The sequence below is a fragment of the Bos taurus genome, chromosome 13, assembly GCF_002263795.3.
Source record: "Bos taurus isolate L1 Dominette 01449 registration number 42190680 breed Hereford chromosome 13, ARS-UCD2.0, whole genome shotgun sequence".
Classification (NCBI taxonomy): domain Eukaryota; kingdom Metazoa; phylum Chordata; class Mammalia; order Artiodactyla; family Bovidae; genus Bos; species Bos taurus.
In genome coordinates this window covers 24,018,702-24,039,416 of record NC_037340.1, presented here as the reverse complement: position 1 = coordinate 24,039,416, position 20,715 = coordinate 24,018,702, and the positions used below count along the sequence as shown (strand labels likewise).

The 20,715-nt window shown below is 41.5% G+C and overlaps 1 protein-coding gene across 9 annotated transcripts in view; it reads right to left on the bottom strand.

Moving 5' to 3' along the window:
• ARMC3 (armadillo repeat containing 3) overlaps nucleotides 1-20,715 on the bottom strand; it is a 92,357-nt gene that overhangs the window by 17,656 nt on the left and 53,986 nt on the right. For 7 of the 9 annotated variants that reach the window (XR_003037692.2, XM_005214196.4, XM_059892628.1 and 4 more), the window contains 6 exons: nucleotides 14,683-14,932; nucleotides 11,009-11,145; nucleotides 9,989-10,157; nucleotides 7,307-7,407; nucleotides 6,549-6,650; nucleotides 6,041-6,148 (listed from right to left, as the gene is read on the bottom strand). Coding sequence is in view for 8 of the 9 variants with exons in the window: in XM_005214196.4 (XP_005214253.1) it covers nucleotides 6,041-6,148; nucleotides 6,549-6,650; nucleotides 7,307-7,407; nucleotides 9,989-10,157; nucleotides 11,009-11,145; nucleotides 14,683-14,932 (867 nt within the window). In the remaining variant the exon portion in view is untranslated. 9 annotated transcript variants of the gene reach the window in all.

The following is a 20,715-nucleotide window of genomic DNA, read 5'->3' as shown; positions in this document are numbered from 1 at the left end:
GACGGTCTCCCTCACAAATACACATAAGAGATACAGACCGCACCTGATCATTGTTATGCTTTAGAATTAAAAGACGGTCTTGGAACTGGGGCCAGGTTTGGTCCCATGGCAAATCAGAATCACATATAGGCTACAGTTATGGGTGAGGTGGTAATCAAAAGAAAGTCAAGGTAGATAACAAAGCAATTTGTAAAAAGGTACTGTGCAGGTGGAGAGAGAAAGAGAGGGAGAGAGCTTAGCAGACCCTATGGTTATTGACTTGACTCCCAGCCTCTTTCGTGTGCTGGATTTGGGGGGTTCTTCTCATCCCTACAAGGCTGGAGTGGGTTTGGGCTCCTTGCAACTGCTTCATCCAGTAGTACTAACATTTGTTGAGTGTTTACTCTGGGCTGGGCTCTGCTCTAAGCCCTTTACATTATGTTTCTTAACTCATTTAATCTTCTCAACACACTATGAGGAACAACACACTGCAGGAGCTTTTTTCCTCCATTTTACTGATGAGTGAATTCAGCCAGAGAGAAGGTAACCCATGTGTTCAAGAGACACAGTTTCTAAGTGTGGACCTTTTCCTAAAAAGTTCAGATTTCTATTCTCTTGAATAAACACGAATCCCTTAGGTATGCTAACCAAGCACTGTACTAATACTGGGGATGGAAAGAAAACTTATTTGAGTTAGAACATGTTCTTGTCCTCAAGGTGTGCTCAGTCCAGTGGAGGAGAAGCAAGAGAAGTCAAGAGAGGAGAGAAAGGAAACGGAGGAGGTGGGGAAGTGATGGGCAGGCAAAAACGATGAGGGCTGGGACAGCAGGAGCAGATCAGAAGCAGAGACCAGAGCAGTGAGCCACAGAGACTGACAGAAGAAAACAAAGCCAGAAATTGAAAACACAAAGCTCTGAGGTCTGCGGAGGAAGGCAGACAGTTCCTTAGGAGACCTTAGGGGACAGTCTCAGTTTAGAAGGTAGATGCTCATTTGTTTGTGTGTGCACCAAATAGCCTCCAGCACCCCAGTGGTTCTGAAGGGCTTAAGCCAACTCTAATTGAAGGGTCATGGAGTGGGGCAGGAGGTCTGAGTGGATTTCTGAAGAATCCAGGAAAGAGCTCACATGAAAAAGAATATGCATAAAAATATGTCAACATGTCAGTCAGTCAGTTCAGTCACTCAGTCGTGTCCAACTCTTTGCAACCCCATGGACTGCAGCACACCAGGCCTCCCTGTCCATTCCCCAACTCCTAGAGTTTACTCAAATTTATGTCCATTGAATTGCTGATGCCACCCAACCATCTCATCCTCTGTCATCCCCTTCTCCTCCCGCCTTCAATCCTTCCCAGCATCAGGGTCTTTTCAAACAAATCAGTTCTTCACATCAGGTGGCCAAAGTATTGGAGTTTCAGCTTCAGCATCAGTCCTTCCAATGAATATTCAGGACTTATTTCCTTTAGGATGGACTGGTTGGATCTCCTTGCAGTCCACAGGCCTCTCAGTCTTCTCGAACACCACAGTTCAAAAGCATCAATTCTTCAGTGCTCAGCTTTCTTTATAGTCCAACTCTCAGATCCATACATGACTACTGGAAAAACCATAGCTTTGACTAGATGGACCTTTGTTGACAAAATAACGTCTGCTTTTGAATATGCTGTCTAGGTTGGTCATAACTTTCCTTCCAAGGAGTAAGTGTCTTTTAATTTCATGACTGCAGTCACCATGTGCAATGATTTAGGAGCCCAAAAAAATAGTCTGTCACTGTTTCCCCATCTATTTGCCATGAAGTGATGGAACAAGATGCCATGATCTTAGTTTTCTGAATGTTGAGTTTTAAGACAACTTTTTCACTCTCCTCTTTTACTTTCATCAAGAGGCTCTTTAGTTCTTCTTCGCTTTCTGCCATAAGGCTGGTGTCATCTGCATATCTGAGGTTATTGATATTTCTCCTGGCAATCTTGATTCTAGCTTGTGCTCCATCCAGCCCAACGTTTCTCCTGATGTACTCTGCATATGTTAAATAAGCAGGGTGACAATATACAGCCTTGTTGTACTCCTTTTCCTATTTGGAACCAGTCTGTTGTTCCATTTCCAGTTCTAACTGTTGCTTCCTGACCTGCATATAGGTTTCTCAGGAGGCAGGTCAGGTGGTCCCATCTTTCCCATCTCTTGAAGAATTTTCCACAGTTTGTTGTGATCCACACAGTCAAAAGCTTTGACATAGTCAATAAAGCAGAAATAGATATTTTTCTGGAACTCTCTTGCTTTTTTGATGATGTTGGCAATTTGATCTCTGGTTCCTTTACCTTTTCTAAATCTAGCTTGAACATCTGGAAGTTCACAGTTCATGCACTGTTGAAGCCTGGCCTAGAGAATTTTGAGCATTACTTTACTAGCATGTGAGATAAGTGCAATTGTGTGACTGGTGACAGAAGCAAGGTCCGATGCTGTAAAGAGCAATATTGCATAGGAACCTGGAATGTCAGGTCCATGAATCAAGGCAAACTGGAAGTGGTCAAACAAGAGATGGCAAGAGTGAATGTCAACATTCTAGGAATCAGCGAACTGAAATGGACTGGAATGGGTGAATTTAACTCAGATGACCATTATATCTACTACTGCGGGCAGGAATCCCTCAGAAGAAATGGAGTGGCCATCATGGTCAACAAAAGAGTCTGAAATGCAGTACTTGGATGCAATCTCAAAAACGACAGAATGATCTCTGTTTGTTTCCAAGGCAAACCATTCAATATCACAGTAATCAAGTCTATGCCCCAACCAGTAACGCTGAAGAAGCTGAGTTGAACGGTTCTATGAAGACCTACAAGACCTTTTAGAACTAACACCCAAAAAAGACGTCCTTTTCATTATAGGGGACTAGAATGCAAAAGTAGGAAGTCAAGAAACACCTGGAGTAACAGGCAAATTTGGCCTTGGAATACGGAATGAAGCAGGGCAAAGACTAATAGAGTTTTGCCAAGAAAATGCACTGGTCATAACAAACACCCTCTTCCAACAACACAAGATAAGACTCTATACATGGACATCACCAGATGGTCAACACCGAAATCAGATTGATTATATTCTTTGCAGCCAAAGATGGAGAAGCTCTATACAGTCAGCAAAAACAAAACCAGGAGCTGACTGTGGCTCAGACCATGAACTCCTTATTGCCAAATTCAGACTTAAATTGAAGAAAGTAGGGAAAACCACTAGACCATTCAGGTATGACCTAAATCAAATCCCTTATGATTATACAGTGGAAGTGAGAAATAGATTTAAGGGCCTAGATCTGATAGATAGAGTGCCTAATGAACTATGGAATGAGGTTTGTGACATTGTACAGGAGACAGGGATCAAGACCATCCCCATGGAAAAGAAATGCAAAAAAGCAAAATGGCTGTCTGGGGAGGCCTTACAAATAGCTGTGAAAAGAAGAGAAGCAAAAAGCAAAGGAGAAAAGGAAAGATATAAACATCTGAATGCAGAGTTCCAAAGAATAGCAAGAAGAGATAAGAAAGCCTTCTTCAGCGATCAATGCAAAGAAATAGAGGAAAACAACAGAATGGGAAAGACTAGGGATCTCTTCAAGAAAATCAGAGATACCAAAGGAACATTTCATGCAAAGATGGGCTCGATAAAGGACAGAAATGGTACGGACCTAACAGAAGCAGAAGATATTAAGAAGAGATGGCAAGAATACACAGAAGAACTGTACAAAAAAGATCTTCATGACCCAGATAATCACGATGGTGTCATCACTGACCTAGAGCCAGACATCCTGGAATGTGAAGTCAAGTGGGCCTTAGAAGGCATCACTATGAACAAAGCTAGTGGAGGTGCTAGAATTCCAGTTGAGCTATTCCAAATCCTGAAAGATGATGCTGTGAAAGTGCTGCACTCAATATGCCAGCAAATTTGGAAAACTCAGCAGTGGCCACAGGACTGGAAAAGGTCAGTTTTCATTCCAATCCCAAAGAAAGGCAATGCCAAAGAATGCTCAAACTACTGCACAATTGCACTCATCTCACATGCTAGTAAAGTAATGCTCAAAATTCTCCAAGCCAGGCTTCAGCAATATGTGAACCGTGAACTTCCTGATGGTCAAGCTGGTTTTAGAAAAGGCAGAGGAACCAGAGATCAAATTGCCAACATCCACTGGATCATGGAAAAAGCAAGAGAGTTCCAAAAAAACATCTATTTCTGCTTTATTGACTATGCCAAAGCCTTTCACTGTGTGGATCACAATAAACTGTGGAAAATTCTGAAAGAGATGGGAATACCAGACCACCTGACCTGCCTCTTGAGAAATCTGTATGCAGGTCAGGAAGCAACAGTTAGAACTGGACATGGAACAACAGACTGGTTCCAAATAGGAAAAGGAGTACGTCAAGGCTGTATATTGTCACCCTGTTTATTTAACTTATATGCAGAGTACATCATGAGAAACGCTGGACTGGAAGAAACACAAGCTGGAATCAAGATTGCCGGGAGAAATACCAATAACCTGAGATATGCAGATGACACCACCTTTATGGCAGAAAGTGAAGAGGAACTAAAAAGCCTCTTGATGAAAGTGAAAGTGGAGAGTGAAAAATTTGGCTTAAAGCTCAACATTCAGGAAACTAAGATCATGGCATCCGGTCCCATCACTTCATGGGAAATAGATGGGGAAACAGTGGAAACAGTGTCAGACTTTATTTTTCTGGGATCCAAAATCACTGCAGATGGTGACTGCAGCCATGAAATTAAAAGACGCTTACTCCTTGGAAGGAAAATTATGACCAACCTAGATAGCATATTCAAAAGCAGAGACATTACTTTGCCAACAAAGGTTCGTCTAGTCAGGGCTATGGTTTTTCCTGTGGTCATGTATGGATGTGAGAGTTGGACTGTGAAGAAGGCTGAGCTCCAAAGAATCGATGCTTTTCAACTGTGGTGTTGGAGAAGACTCTTGAGAGTCCCTTGGACTGCAAGGAGATCCAACCAGTCCATTCTGAAGGAGATCAGCCCTGGGATTTCTTTGGAAGGAATGATGCTAAAGCTGAAACACCAGTACTTTGGCCACCTCATGTGAAGAGCTGACTCATTGGAAAAGACTCTGATGCTGGGAGGGATTGGGGGCAAGAGGAGAAGGGGACCAAAGAGGATGAGATGGCTGGATGGCATCACCGACTCGATGGACGTGAGTCTGAGTGAACTCCGGGAGTTGGTGATGGACAGGGAGGCCTGGCGTGCTGCGATTCATGGGGTTGCAAAAAGTCAGACACGACTGAGCGACTGATTTGATCTGATGTTGAGCATTCTTTGGCATTGCCTTTCTTTGGGATTGGAATGAAGACTCATCTTTTCCAGCCCTGTGGCCACTGTGGAGTTTTCCAAATTTTCTGGCATATTGAGTGCAGCACTTTCACAGCATCATCTTTTAGGATGTGAAATAGCTCAGCTGGAATTCCATCACCTCCGCTAGCTTTGTTCATAGACAGTATTTAAAAATACATGGAACCATATTATAATGGTTCCAACCAAGTCACAAATGTGGTCCTGTTTCCTTTCCCTCTTTCTCATAGCTTCTTGAAGGGTCACAGGTTTCCATGAGGAAGATGGGAAGGGGACATGGAAGTAAGAGGCAGGGGTAAGGAAAGGCTCACACTCCAGTCATTGCCGCTCACCGCCTGCAAAGGCAGCCACCGGGGGAGGGCAGAAATGTTCATTTTAGGTTGATGCCTACACATGGCTAGACTTTTAAAGGGCTGACTGGAGACTGCTATTTGCATTGTCATTTGTGAATTAAAGTGACTGTAGGACTTTACAGTGGTCAGAGTGCCCTGAGTTCTCACCCAGAGGCAGGAGAAGAAACTCCCTCTGGGTAAGTTTTAAAGAGACAATAAGAGACACAAATAAAGGTAATTTTAATTACACTTTGTGAGTCCTGCTTAGTTCTGTATCTTATCCCATGAGAAGAGCTTCCTAGTTGAAAGCCACCCTTCCCTTTCCCCAGCTCTGTAATTAAAACTTGATGGGATTACAGTTAGAAGACTACAGTAAGGTGTTTCCTACCTTGATCCTTTCTCTTTAGTGGTGCTTTTGCTAACAGCCGTATTGCGTCCTGAAGTAGGTTCTGATTTCTCTTCAGTGGGGGATCCAAATCCAGCACTAAAATGAAAACTATTTTCTTTTGTCATTTGAAAAAATCACAACCAATGTCAGTCATATGAAAAGAACAATATGCTACATTTGCAAGACATTTTATAGGTTATAAGGCATTTTCACTTCCATTTTATGTTTTGATTCCAATCAACGAGAAGAAATAGGGCACCAGGCATTATTCCATCTACAGATAAGGATGTGAAGCCTGATCATAGACCATGAGTCATGGGCTCAAGATCTTACTCTAGGTTCACAGCAGACAGAATGTCAAGCCAATTTTCCTGGTTTTCATCCTGAAACTGTGTGACTGTGAGAAGAATAAAAATTAAGCTGCCAAAACCTAAAATCTAAATTTCCTTTTTACTCCCAAATTAAGGGAGAGAATTATTTGAGTGTAGACAAAACATCATTTTCTTACTTGGTCTTTTCTTTACTTGCTCTTCTTAAAGAAGATGAAGAAGAAATACTTCGTCCATAACCAACGTCTGATGACTTATCTTCCGTAGATGGAGGTGGAGAACTAAAATTTTACGTATTTGAAATTATGTACAAATTAAAATAATTTGTCAACATTAACTTTGTCCTACAAAATAGATTTTTTTCTGAAAAATCATATTCGGAGCTGACTTTTAACAGTGACACATTATTTTAATAGCATAAAGGAGAAAAAAGATAAAATGAAGATAAAAAGATAAGATGAAGAAAAGATAAAATGAATACTATAAAGCTTTTCATGACCTAGAACTGGAAATAGTTTTAAAGATGTGTCACATAAAATGTATAGCTTCTACTATTTTTTATTTATTAGAAAAATTGGGCATCGGTGGTATTCTTGCATCTAGTTCTGGAGATTTGTAAACATAATTCATCTTGGTTTGCTCCTCTCTGTTTATACTTTCTTCAGTTACTTGATGTTGCCAGAAGGGTAAGAATCCCTGACTGCAGAAATACACGTGGAATTGAGTGGTAATGTGGAGTCAAAGGAAAAACTATGGTGGTGACTATTCCATGGTCTTTACTATGTTAGGCTATGAATTTACAGACCAGTATTTACTCTCATGGTGGTGCTAGACACCGGAAGGAATAAAAGATACCATACTGGGCACCTTTATGTATTCACATGATGATAAACAAAAATTTTGCTTCCCCATATCCCTGTTCCCCACAAAGACTCACACATCAGAAGATCTACTGTTAATTAAGAGTATAGCACGTTGGTCACTTGGTTCTTGTAAGCAGAGATCCTTCAAAGGCAAAAGTTTGGTGCCAGGATTTATCTGTAGGTAGTTTAAGAATTGAACAGTAATATCTGCATGGGTTATATATTTTTAAACAGTATACTGATATAATAGGTTCTCAATTATTTCAAGTATCTAATTTCTCACACACACACACACACACACACATGAGAAATAGGAATTTGAAGCTTGTGGATGTCTTGCCTTTGGGCAAGATATACTCTCCTGTACCCTCCGCTCCTCACCCCAGCCCTGCAAGTCTCTGCAGCTTGATGCTCAGCTGTTTCACACCATAATGATCAGACTGGCTTGTGAAAGTATTTGAGTTTGAAAATCCATCCACATATATAAGGAGAGTTTATTGTCTGTAACAGTAACTAATTATTCAACAGATCACCAAAAATGTTGTGAGGATGACTAAAAGCAAGCTAGATGAAGCCCATACTAGCAATTTTATCAGCCTGGTGAAAAGGTTTAGACCAGATCACCTTGTGAGCTCCTTTTCTAATCAAGTAATAGATACCTCTCTTAGTCAAGATTCTTTTAAAGTAAGACAGAGCATGTCATTCTTCTGTCCAGAACTCTGCCGTATTTACCCATTTCATTCAGAGTAAAGGCCCACATCTTTGCAATGATCTACAAGCCCTACCTCTGTGCGCTCCTACCTCTGTGACTTTGTCTATTATTCCACCCCTGGTTGACCCAGCTCTAGCTACACTGATTTTGCTGTTTCCTTAAATGTGCCAACTGTGTTTACTCCTCATGCTTTCTGCACCTCCACCTATAAACTCCTTCTCCACGGCTAAATCCCTCACCTCCTTCTAATTTTTGCTCGGATGTTACCGAGCAAACATCCGACAGTGGGGCTGTCTGACCTCAATGCCAGATTATGACTGTCAACCCCAGGATCCTCAGCACGATAGAGCCCCTTGGTCCTTCTTTGCTCTCCTCCCCAGCCACTATGGTGGTTCTCATTTCGATCATGTGATACAATTTGTGAGATTTACCATTTATCATCTGTTTCCTCTCACTGGTACCATGGGAGAAAAGACCTTTGTCTCATTTGTTCACTGACATATTTAAAGACTAAAATATCAGAAACAATTTAGAATTAACCCCAACCTCCTGGGCTGTGGACCAGTATCCCCTGTCAGATCAGTGGTGATTCGACTAGAAATAGTGTGCACAATAAATGTCACGCACTTGAATCATCCCCAAACCATCCTCCCCTATCCCTGGTCTGTGGAAAAACTGTCTTCCGAGAAATGGTCCCTGATACCAAAAAGGGTGGGAACCGCTGAATCAGAGAGTTCTCCTTCATAAAGAAATTGTCTCATTAAGTTTTGGTTTTTGTTGTTGTTTTTTTAACTCATGGACACATATATTTACCACAGTTTTTTACCTGTTCCATAGCAACATTTTTCCAACAAGTGCTCTTTGGTGGTTTTTCTGCTCTTTCCCTCATTTTTCTTAAAGCATCTTTGTACTAATAATGTGGCACCTGTTCTTTTAAAATTACTCATCGTTGAATGAGATCAGTAATTTCTCAGTGGTTTGTGTGTGTTATGGAGGGTATGGTGGTGGCAGTGCCAGGAAAAGCAGAAGGAAGAGATAAATTGTTAGACTAGCTGTTCTGATTACTCAAAATATCTCTAATTCTGTTACCATGATATAGCATTTCCTGCAAATATGGCTTAATTAGCTGTGATTCTTTTACGACCCTCTGTCCTCTGCTTCTTTGAACCAAATTGATCCAAGAAAGTTGCTGCTACCAGCCCTGCTCACCCCAGTTCCCCAGGGCCTGTCCACCCAGCCCCTGGCAAACCAAGCACACAGCTTTTGAACGTCTGAGTTGTCCATCCGCTCAGGAAGCATGGAGTCTGGATGGTGCTCTCTGAGATCAGCTACCACTCCTGTCCGTCTCTGTGCTTTTTCCCCTTTCTCATTCTTCCTTCCTATAGCTTCTGCTTGATCCCAGGGACTTTTAAATGTTTGAAGTCTGCAGATCATACTTGTTTCCTACTTCTGCCTAAAATGGGATTTATAGGTTTTTAAAAATTTCTCCATTTTTCTTACTGTTTTTGGTTTCCAGAAGTAGAAAATGTTGATATAGACAGTAATGTCAAAAAGTCTTCAAGATTCTAATGTTTAGCTTCCCATCTCTTTCAACATTAACACTGAACTGAAATCATAATCATAAATGCAGCTAAGTAAAAAATAATATTATTCTGCATTACATGTTATAATTCAGTATTCCAATATGGCTTATTTCGATGAGATTATAATTAATAAATTAAGACATATTTCTATTGTTAATATTATAATTAACACGGAGCCCTAGAAGCAATATAAAAGAAGCTGATTCTTTTTTATTTTCTCTGAAACTTGAGACTAGCATTAGCAAGTTAATTGAAGTACAAGTAATTAAAATCTAATTAAAACTGTACACAAATGCAAAATCTTATAGCCAGACAAAGTTTAAGGATGAAGTTCTGATTCCCAAGTTTCTGTCTATAAAAATAAAAATTATGTCAGGTGGTTATAAAATTGCAATGTAATGGCATCATGATGAAAGAACTGATCACTCTATACTAAAATACAACTTAGTGCTGCCACTTACCCGACCATAATCATAGAATCCATCACTGATTATGTTACTTGATGACAAATAGCCAGTCTGGCTGTATTTCAGAGATAGGTAGTTGTTGAGCAGTTTGTTGTAAGCTGCCTCACTGAATTTATTTTTTCGACTTACTGATACATTAATTTCTTCAAGGATTTCTAAAGCCCTGTCAATAAAAGCAAAAATGACATTATTTGCCTTATAGAAGCAATCTAACATTAAGTTCCCATTTATGTACCTCACACTAAGATCCTGAATTGAAGAACTGAGATGGAAAGGTTAAAACCATCCCACCCATTTAGATAAACTAATCCTGACACAATTATAAAGACAAATCTGCCCTTTTTGAGAACATATATGCCATGTAGTAACTTACATTCAAACAGTTTGAAAAAGACACGTTCAGAAGAAAAACATTGTTCATTTAAAGCAAAAATTAGTATTGGACTCCAATTTTTTTCAGCTAACCAGGTGATATATGCAAAGAATAAAAATAATTATGTAGAAATAATGTTAGAAATAATGTAGAAATAATGTAATGTTAGAAATAATGTAAACTTGTCTGTGGGACTTTAAAACCCTATTGACTGTGATGCTAAAGGCAAGTGACTCATAGGCTGTTGGTCAGGAGAACCAATGCAGTGAAGCTGCTTAAAGGCATAATTGTAGTGGAAAAGTTTGGGGGGGACAGAAAAACACAGATGACAGTCATGGCTTGACTGTTTAAATTCAGTCTTGAAAGTTGAGAGAGCAAACCAGGGGAGAGTGAAAGAGGAGCATTTATTGAGACGAAAAAGTGGAAAAGGAGACATTGAAGACGATTTTGCGGAGGTGGTGAGGGAGGTCTAGGACCCCGCTTCTGCAGGCGGTCCCTTCAGAGGGACTGTGACCCACAGAGCATCTGAATGATGCCCAGCAGCCTGAGCATGGGCATGGAAACTCTGCTGGACCTTCCTCCGGCCTGAAGAAAGTGTGTGTCCTTGATCTGAGCCAGACCCTCCAGGCCGTGCCACCCACCCGAGCCTGCACAACTCCACGGCCATGGGCTCGTCCCCGGCGCAGACCATCACGGCCCAGCTGGCGTTCCTCCGGACCTCCTCATTCTTGGAACGCAAGAGCTCTACCAGCGGCTCCAGCCCACCTGCATTTCTCAGCTAGAAGTAGAAACCAGAATTTTACACATTAAGAGTATAGAACATACACATTTATGCTTTAAAAAACCTCATTATTTGATTGTTAAAAGTGTGTTGAGTATGTAAAAACATTTTAGGATGTGTCCACGTTTAGACTTATTAAATTCAAGGGGAAATAATTTATTGCAAAAACCTTAAGAGCCCAGTTTTCTGTTCAAAATCAACAAGAGGCCACAATAAAGTAATTGAGGGAGGGACTTTCCTGGTGGTCCAGTGGCTAAGATTTTGTGCTCCCAATGCAGGGGCCCTGGGTTTGGTCCCTGGTCAGGGAACTAGATCCCACATGCTGCAACTAAAGTGAAAGTGAAGTCGCTCGGTCGTGTCTGACTCTTTGCGACCCCGTGGACTGTAGCCTACCGCTCTCCTCCGTCCATGGGATTTTCCAGGCAAGGGTACTGGAGTGGGGTGCCATTTCCTTCTCCAGAGGATCTTCCTGGCCCAGGGACCGAACCTGGGTCTCCCACATCGTAGGCAGACGCTTTACTGTCTGAGCCACCAGGGAACTCCAAAGCCAACTAAATAAATAAAGAATGAGTATTAAAAAATAATTCATTTTATTTGGAGAATAATTATGATACTGTGATGGCTTTTGACAATCAACAACATGAATCTGCCGCAGGTATACATGTGTCCCCCCCCACCCTGAGGGAGGTCATTGTGATTTTACACAGGGCAGAGATGGGGCAAAGAACCTGGCCTCCTTCCCCTAAAGTGCAGTGTCCATGTTCATTCGCTCTGCTCCTCACCACTGCTGGTGCATTTGGCCCTGTGGTGGACAGAACCATGGGCTCCCAGAGATGCCCTTGTACCCTGGAGGGTTCTGGCAGATGTGGTTAAGTTAGGGATTTGAAGATGGGAAGATTGTCCTGGATTATCAAGTGGACCCAATTACAAGGGTTTTTATAAGAAGAGGGAGATAAGAGTGTGAGGAGTAGGCAAAGGAAATTTGTAGAAACAGGTATTGCAGTAATCTGCTTGGAAGACAGGAAGGGGCCACAGCCAAGAAATGCAGGTGGATGGTCAAAGCTAGAAAGGGTTAGGAAACAGTCCCATCGAGTCTCCAGAAGGATCACAGCTCTGTTAATATTCTAACATTAACCCATAAGACCCATTTTCAGACTTCTGACCTCCCAACTGTGAGATAACAGAATCATATCTGGCCGCCTGATAGGAACAGCCGACTCATTGGAAAAGACCCTGATGCTGGGAAAAATCGAAGGCAAAAGGAGAAGAAGACAGCAGAGGATGAGATGTTTAGATAGCATCATGGTTAGATAGCATCACTGACTCAATGGACATGAATTCGAGCAAACTCCGGGAGATAATGAAATACAGGGGAGCCTGGCATGCTGCAGTCCACAGGGTCGCAAAGAGTCAGACACGACTTAGCGAATGACCAACAAAAACAATTGCTTTAAGCCACTGAGTTGTGGTCATTTGTTACGGCAGCAGTAGAAAACAGACATGGTCTCCAAAGCTGGGCAGGAGTAACCGATGCAGGGAAGTGGCACCCGTCACCAGACACTGTGACCAACCCAGCCGTGTGGCCAAGGCAATGCTGAAGCAGTTCTCCAGAGGAAGATCCATTTTATCATTCATATTTCTTCAAGGAGTGAAAAAGAAAAAGAACAAGTAGAGAATTGGAGAGAACTACACTAATTACACTATTAAAAGAAATCACTCATGTATAAAATTATTCAAATCGGGGGGAGAAGAAAAGATTTGACAGAGTGCCTGTCTCCCTGTCTGAAATGTAATACTGTGCTATCTAAGCCTGGAGGACAAAGGAATATTCTACAGGTGTCTCTGTGTAGTATTTGAAAACAGGAGCCCTTATGAGACATGATCCACTTCCAACCATGTTCTCAAACACAGGGGCCCTGATGGAGATTACACACCAGCACAACTAACTTGGGCAGCTTTGAAAAGTTTACTTGAAGCATCTCATGCTTAGTAAGCCAAACTTCTGAACATCTTTATTTCTGAGTATAATACAAGATAGAAATCTGATTCCATGTGCTCTTTTGGCAAATAACTAACTCGTTTATTAATTCCTCCACTCATTCCTCCATTCATTTATTCATCCACTCATTCATTCAACACTGCTTATTAAGCCTATACTGTGTGCCAGATATGTATCAATGACATGAACACAGGGAAAGGAAACTTCAATTCCCTTCCCTAAAGCCCCAGGGAGTTTATGGCCTTACATACAAAAGCTAATGCAAAACTGAGTTCAAGAAGGCATGCACAGGGAGTGGTGGGATCACAGAGCAGGATGTTTGAGTCCCTGTTTGAGGACTGAAGGCAGGCCTCATGGAGGACGGAATGGCTGAGCTGGATGTTGAAGGAAAAACAGGCATTTATCGGGTGGACAAACATGAGACTAGCTTTCTCAGCAGAGATATCAAGGAGGTATAAATAAGGGAACTGAGCATGCTGACAATTACAAATCGTATGGTATTTCTAGAGTGTAGAGTTACACCTGGGAGGTGCGTTCAGGCTTAGGCAGCAGAGGTGGATCATCTCGAGCCTTTACATAACTGTTCCCATGGGAGAGTGGCATACCACCAGGGACTTGCAGTGATGTGATGAAGCTCATATATTGAAAGGTCAGTTTGGGGACTTCCCTGGTGGTCCAGTGGCCAAGACTTTACTCTCCCAATGCAGGGGGCATGGGTTCAATCCCTGGTCAAGGAACTAGATCCCACATGCTTTATCTAAGAGTTCACATGCTGCAACTAAGACCCAGGGCAGCCAAAGAAATATGTGCCACTGCCAAGTCATTCAGTCATGTCTGACTCTTTGTGACCCCATGGACTGTAGCCTACCAGGCTTCTCCGTCCATGGAATTCTACAGGAAAGAATACTGGAGTGGGTAGCCATTCCCTTCTCTGAGGGATCTTCCTGACCCTGGGATCAAACCTGGGTCTCCTGGATTGCAGGCAAATTTTTTACCGTCTGAGATGAATACAAATGAATTGAGTCAATAGGAACAAAGAAGAGGGTAGGAAAAACATCTAAGAGACAGAGGAGATTTGTCAGTTGTCTGAGCACTGTGTGAGGGCAGGGGCTCTGGGCTGAGAATGATGTTTTCTCACAATCTTGACTTCCTGACCAATCAGCTCTGCTTTACACACATTAATTCTCTTTAGCCCCATTTTCCTCCTCTGTAAAATGGGGATGACAAATGTACCTATTCCTTTTTTAAAAACTGAAGTATAATTGCTTTACATACTACATGCATTACACATAGTTAGTTTATTCTATTAGTTTCAGGTGTACAACATAGCAATTCAATATTTTTATAGACCATACTCCATTTACGTGAGTGCTCACTCACTCACTTTCTTGGCTGGATGAGGTCAGTTCGTTTCCCAACATCTTGCATCTCGAGGGACTTAAACGATGGGTCGGTGAAACACTTGAAAATGTTTCAAATGAATGCAGGGGTAGGAGCCGACCAGAAGAGAGAAGGAAAGTGATGCAAACACTCACCTCTGTGCGGGCCTCCGCGTCACATGCGGTTGCAGCAACGGTGAGGGCGGCTTTGCTCTGCACGATGGTATTGGCCGAGTGCAGCGGGCTGAGCAGGGCGTGCATGACGTCATGGCTCTGGATGCCCAGGCGCAGGGGCTCCTGCATGGCCATGTTCGTCAGCACTGTGGCTGCGTTGGCGATGGCTCCGTCTCGTTTGCTGGACAGGGTGTTGATTAACGCGTCTATACCATCGCCTTCCGCAGCAGCTCTGGGTCAACGAAGGAGAAATGAATGCTCTTCACCCCACTTCAAGAACTGATCTTTGGAGCGTACAGCTAAGCTTATAAAACAAACGAGTGCCTAAAGACAATTTTAGAAAGAAATTAATTTATCCGGGCAATGAACCTGGCACTGAAGCGCTGGGGATTTAAATGGAGTCCGGGGATGGGGGGTGGGTAATGTCAAGTTATGAACGAATTTAAATAATCCTTTCCCTACATCTGCAGCTTTGGGTTATAGAAAAATGCATGATTGCTCCTTAGAAACTCTACTAAAGCTGTTCATTTTTTAATTCGGTAATACTTATAAGATCCAGAAATTCCAATTCAATAGTTACTGAATTCTATTAAAATATTTCTAACCAGTAAGAAAACAAAGCTTAAATAGGAGGAATGAGTGAACATGGAAATTTAAGATCAGATTCTTCAGTTTGTCTTCTTTTTAAATGAAGCTGTTAACTGTAGGTAGACGTTAACACGTTTGAAGGCAGCAAATCATTTTGATGGGTGAATATTGCTTTTATAAATTAAACATTAAGATCAAAGTCATGATATTGACAAAAAATAATTTTAGTAATGTAGGCATATCCAGTTGTTAATTTCCTATTTCTAGTATAAAAAGACTACCATCCATTAATATATTATTAACATTTTCTCACAATTAGAAATCCTACACCTTCTTATAAAAGCACTATACTTTCTATAGTCCTTGCTTTGTAATCACTCAAAAAGCTCATAAAAGAGTATAAATTAAAAAGACATAATTTTAACGAGTAAAAGATTAATCTTAAGCTCAAAGGTTCTTTAATGTTTGGAGTTGTTTCAATTATGATGTTTCAAGCAATAAGATATATAGAGCATCCTGGTTTTAAAGGAAGACCCCAAATTGTATTAAAAATCTGTTTAAATCATCATGGGAATAGAAGTAATCAAGACAATAGAAGTATACTTAGGACTCCAATAATACTAACATCTCTTTCAGGTTATATTTGACACTTAAAAAATTTAGGATCATATTTATAAACAAAATTGAAAAAAAAAAACTGAGGCTATATAGTTTAGCTCATCACCCTGCATTCTGATGAGTTTAATTTAATTTGGCTTTGTCACCTAAATTTGCTGATGGTGAAGGAGAATTGATGTGTCAAAACAGAAGTCATCACAGTTATTCATCAGAGAGCAGAATACACATATGACCTCAATAAGGAGACTGGTAGCTCTAGGTGAAAGGAAGCTGTGATTAGCCACAAACTAGCTCTGACGGTGGAGAAGGCAATGGCACCCCACTCCAGTACTCTTGCCTGGAAAATCCCTTGGATGGAGGAGCCTGGTGGGCTGCAGTCCATGGGGTCGCTAAGAGTCGGACACGACTGAGCGACTTCATTTTCACTTTTCACTTTCATGCACTGGAGGAGGAAATGGCAACCCACTCCAGTGTTCTTGCCTGGAGAATCCCAGGGACGGGGGAGCCTGGTGGGCTGCCATCTCTGGGGTCGCACAGAGTCGGACACGACTGAAGCAACTTAGCAGCAGCAGCAGCTCTGAAGGAGACTCAACTGCAGCCATTGGGCAGGAATGGAATGACATCATTCTGGAGAATGAAGGGCTCCTTGGTGTTGACCTTGAGGGCAGCTCCCACCCTTGGTTTATATAAATCCATCCAGAAAGCACACCATATTGATTGTCACTAAAGCAAAGCGAGCACTCAGTTCCATGTTTCTCCTCCTCCAGTCCCTGGTGTCTGTTTAGCCCTCTGTATCATCTCCCAGTCTTTCCCCGGGAAACCATCCTTTATAATTTGGTTTGATGACAGGTGACCAAAATTTGGGAGGAAGCCCAAGAAAAACATTGAGAGGAAGGCCCTGCATCTCACTATGACAGACTGAAGGACAGCATTTAATTTCCTTTCCTCGAGTATAAAATAAACACTCTTAAGATTATTTCACATTAGATCTCTCTTCTATTATTGACAATGGTGGTCATTTGATTTTATGAAGAAGGGAAAATTTGAGGAAATTATCGACATAAAAACTACCAGCAATAATTTAAAATTATGCATATCTTCTAATTAGTATATGCTTCTGGTTGTTCAGTTGCTAAGTTGTGTCCGATGTTTTGTGACTCTGTGGACTGCAGCACACTAAGCTTCCCGGAAGTTCATCACCAATGCCGGGAGCTTGCTGAAACTCATGTTGATTGAGTCAGTGATGCCATCCAACCATCTCATCCTCTGTCACCCCCTTCTCCTCTTGCGCTGAATCTTTCCCAGCATCGGGGTCTTTTCCAGTGAGTCAATTCTTCGTATCAGGTGGCCAAAGTATTGGAGCTTCAGCTTCAACATCAGTTCTTCGAATGCTTAAACCTCAAAATATTTTGTTTCCTTTTACTTGTTTTTCATGCACTTAATGTAATCCATTGCTTAAACCAAATACTTTGTGATTCGTAATCATTATAAACACACCTTGGTTAAAATGTACTTAGTGGTTTTAGATGTGCACTTTTTAACACATCTTGGAGTATAAAGAAAGAGCACACAATGGCATCCATGAGAGAAGCCAGAAGTGTTTTAGGTAAACGCATTTCAGTAAATTCTCAAAGGTTTTGTCTTTTGTGTGTATCAGGGAGTTTACAGAAAATTTAAGTAAGCACATAGGATCATACTCCATCATTTTAGTTTCTCTAGTTTATGTTTTTTTAAAAAAAAACAAAAACAAAAAAACTCCTGGGTCATGGAGACACAGGGATTTTCATCAGGCGTGCCTCTGCTCTCAGTCTTTCTGCTTGGATTTTGCTTCTCTCTTTCTCCTGTACAAAAGTATGTCTGGCCCTGGTTCATTTATACTCTACCTCCTGCTCTTTCTTTGCTCTTTATGGAGGCAGTAAAGGGAAGTGCATTTTTATGTACTAGCTGTTTAAAAAGCTCAAAGATTCTAGACACAGTGGAATATAGCTTTTACTAAATTGAACATAACTGCCAGCACCAAATCATACATGCACAGCTGGGAAAGCAATGTAACATAATGTGTACATATCTGCCCATAATTTGCTATGTGCAACTCTAAGTGCAAAATGCATAAATGAGATTAAATTTTGATATGGAAAATCAAGCTATTAGTCTTACTTTAAAAAATAATTTCAGTTATAGAAATGGAGTGCAGACTTTGTATTTAAAAAAAAAAGAATTGCATTAATTTTGTGTCTTTTAAACCCAAGACACTATGTCTTATTTCCCGTGTGTCTAACATATACACAAGCCAAATCCTATCCTGTTCTAAAACACATTTGTAGTTTCCTAGGTGGAACAGCATTATTCAAATGGACAGGATATAAGTCAAACTGCTTTGTTACAAAATACAGAATTACCGGGTCATATGTCATTGCAACAATCTGAACCTATTTTCTGATATTTACTATCATTAGTCTCCATCCGGTTGGACTTTAATCAAGTAAGAGTTTAAAATGTAAATTGAAAAGTTTAACCAAACTAAAAACCAAATATGGGGATGTATAAAAACATGTTTATATATGTAAATAGAAGTGAAGTTTGACAGGTCATGTCTGTCAATTTATTACAACGTCCTGACTATTTCCCTCCTCTGTATTTCTCAAATCCCTCCCTTTCCTCCATCTCCATCTCTCCCTCTGAATCCAATCCAATATCCTTTCTTATGGGTTGATGTAAGTTCTCTCCTAACACACTTTCCCCCTCATCCACTCCAAACTTTTCTCCATCTTACAGTTAAGTGATTAAAAAATAATAATAATATATATATATACACACACACACATATATTTATACATATATTATGTATATATACCAGAGAAGGCAATGGCACCCCACTCCAGTACTCTTGCTTGGAAAATCCCATGGACGGAGGAGCCTGGTGGGCTACAGTCCATGGGGTTGCGAAGAGTCGGACACGACTGAGCAACTTCACTTTCACTCTTCACTTTCATGCATTGGAGAAGGAAATGGCAACCCACTCCAGTGTTCTTGCCTGGAGAATCCCAGGGACGGGGGAGCCTGGTGGGCTGCTGTCTATGGGGTCACAAAAGAGTCAGACACAATTGACTGAGCCTGCAGCCAAGTGTATTTATGTCAAACCTCATCTCCCAGTGCATCCCACCCTGCCTACCCCACCTCGTGCCCACACATCTATTCTCTGTGTCTGCGTCTCTATTCCAGCCCTGGAACTACGTTCATTTGTGCCATTTTCCTAAATTGTGCATACATGTGTTAATATATAGGTGTTTTTCTCTTTCTTAGCCATAAAAGGGAATGAAATTGAGTCATTTGAAGAGATTTGGGTGGACCTGGAGTCTGTCAAAACAGAGTGAAGTAAAGTTACTTTTTAAATAATATAATCATATTTCTCCTCTACTTAAAGCTTCCACCATTCCCTGTTGCTCAGGATAAAGCCCCAGATTTCTCATGTGTCCTCTGAGGTTAAGCATGAGTTGACCCTATCTCCTTCCCCACCCCCACGCTCCCTGCCCCCTTCTCCCTGTTGCTGCATCCCAGCCAGGCCTTCCTGGCAACCTTGCCAGGCTCCATGTCACCTCAGGGTATCCTCACACCTGGTCCCCCTGCCTGGACATTTTTCCCCCCAATAATTCCCATTCATCTTTCAAAGTTCAACATTAACATCTCCTCCTCGAGGAAGCATTTCTTGACCCCCAAACTAGGTTAGGTCTTCTTTTTCACGTGAGCTCAGAGCATGCGTTTGCTAAACATAAACGTTTCTTTTTGTTTTAAAAAATGAGATTTTGGTACAAACGTTCACAGTCAGAGAATAGTAACCATCTTAAAATATTATTTCATGGCACATGTTATGGAAAGGAATTCACCACAAAGTGTTTTTGTATTAAGTCCCCAAGCCCCACAGTGAAAAAGCACTTACAGCAGGGGGGCTAAGAATACTAAGGAAAAATTCAGTTCCACAAATAGCATCTATTTTATGCCTCCCTGTATTTACTATGCTGTTTCATGTCTGTGTGCCTTTGCACTCATGCTCGCTTTGCCCCAAACGCCCTGCCCTATTTCTCCCACACCTCTGCCTGAGGACCACTAGCTCACCCTGCAAAACCAGCTCACTTGCCCCTTCCTGGGTGAAGTTATCCGCATCCATTACTGCCCCTCCTTATTAATCACCCTTCCTCTGTGTCTGCCTGGTACCTACTTCTCAGGCAGGCTGCGAGTCTTTTTATATCTCCAGTGCTGAGAAGATCAATATATTTTAATTGACTTGAATCATCTCAAGGGGAGTGATGAGAACCTCTTGCAGGTGTGGAGAAACAGAGAGGGGAAAAGCACTCAGCTCAGTTTTAAGTTCGCAAGAAGGGAGAGGACTCAATAGTATGGGGATCTCCGCTTGTATCACTTAAACAGCTGCTCTTGAAAGCAGGTTATTTCCTCCTCACCCCTGGGCTTCTCTGATTATACAGTGAAGTCATTTTTATAGGAAGTGTAATAGACGGATCTTGCACTTGACACAGTCTCTTTGGGATGTGCTCCTTTCAGGTATCAAGGGATGTGGATATTCTGTCTTTGCCGACTCGGTGGACTGTTTATTTGGGCTCTGTCATTGGAGGACATGATTTGGTACCTCTCGGATGTTGATTCTTGCTGCTGTTGGGAGGCTCACGTTTAACCCATCTGCAAAGGCTGGTTACATGAATCAAGGGTGACCTTGGGCAGCACGGAAAATCTGTTTAACAGAGCCCACATACCGGGGAATATGTGGAACCCGATGGAACAGATGGTAATATTGGC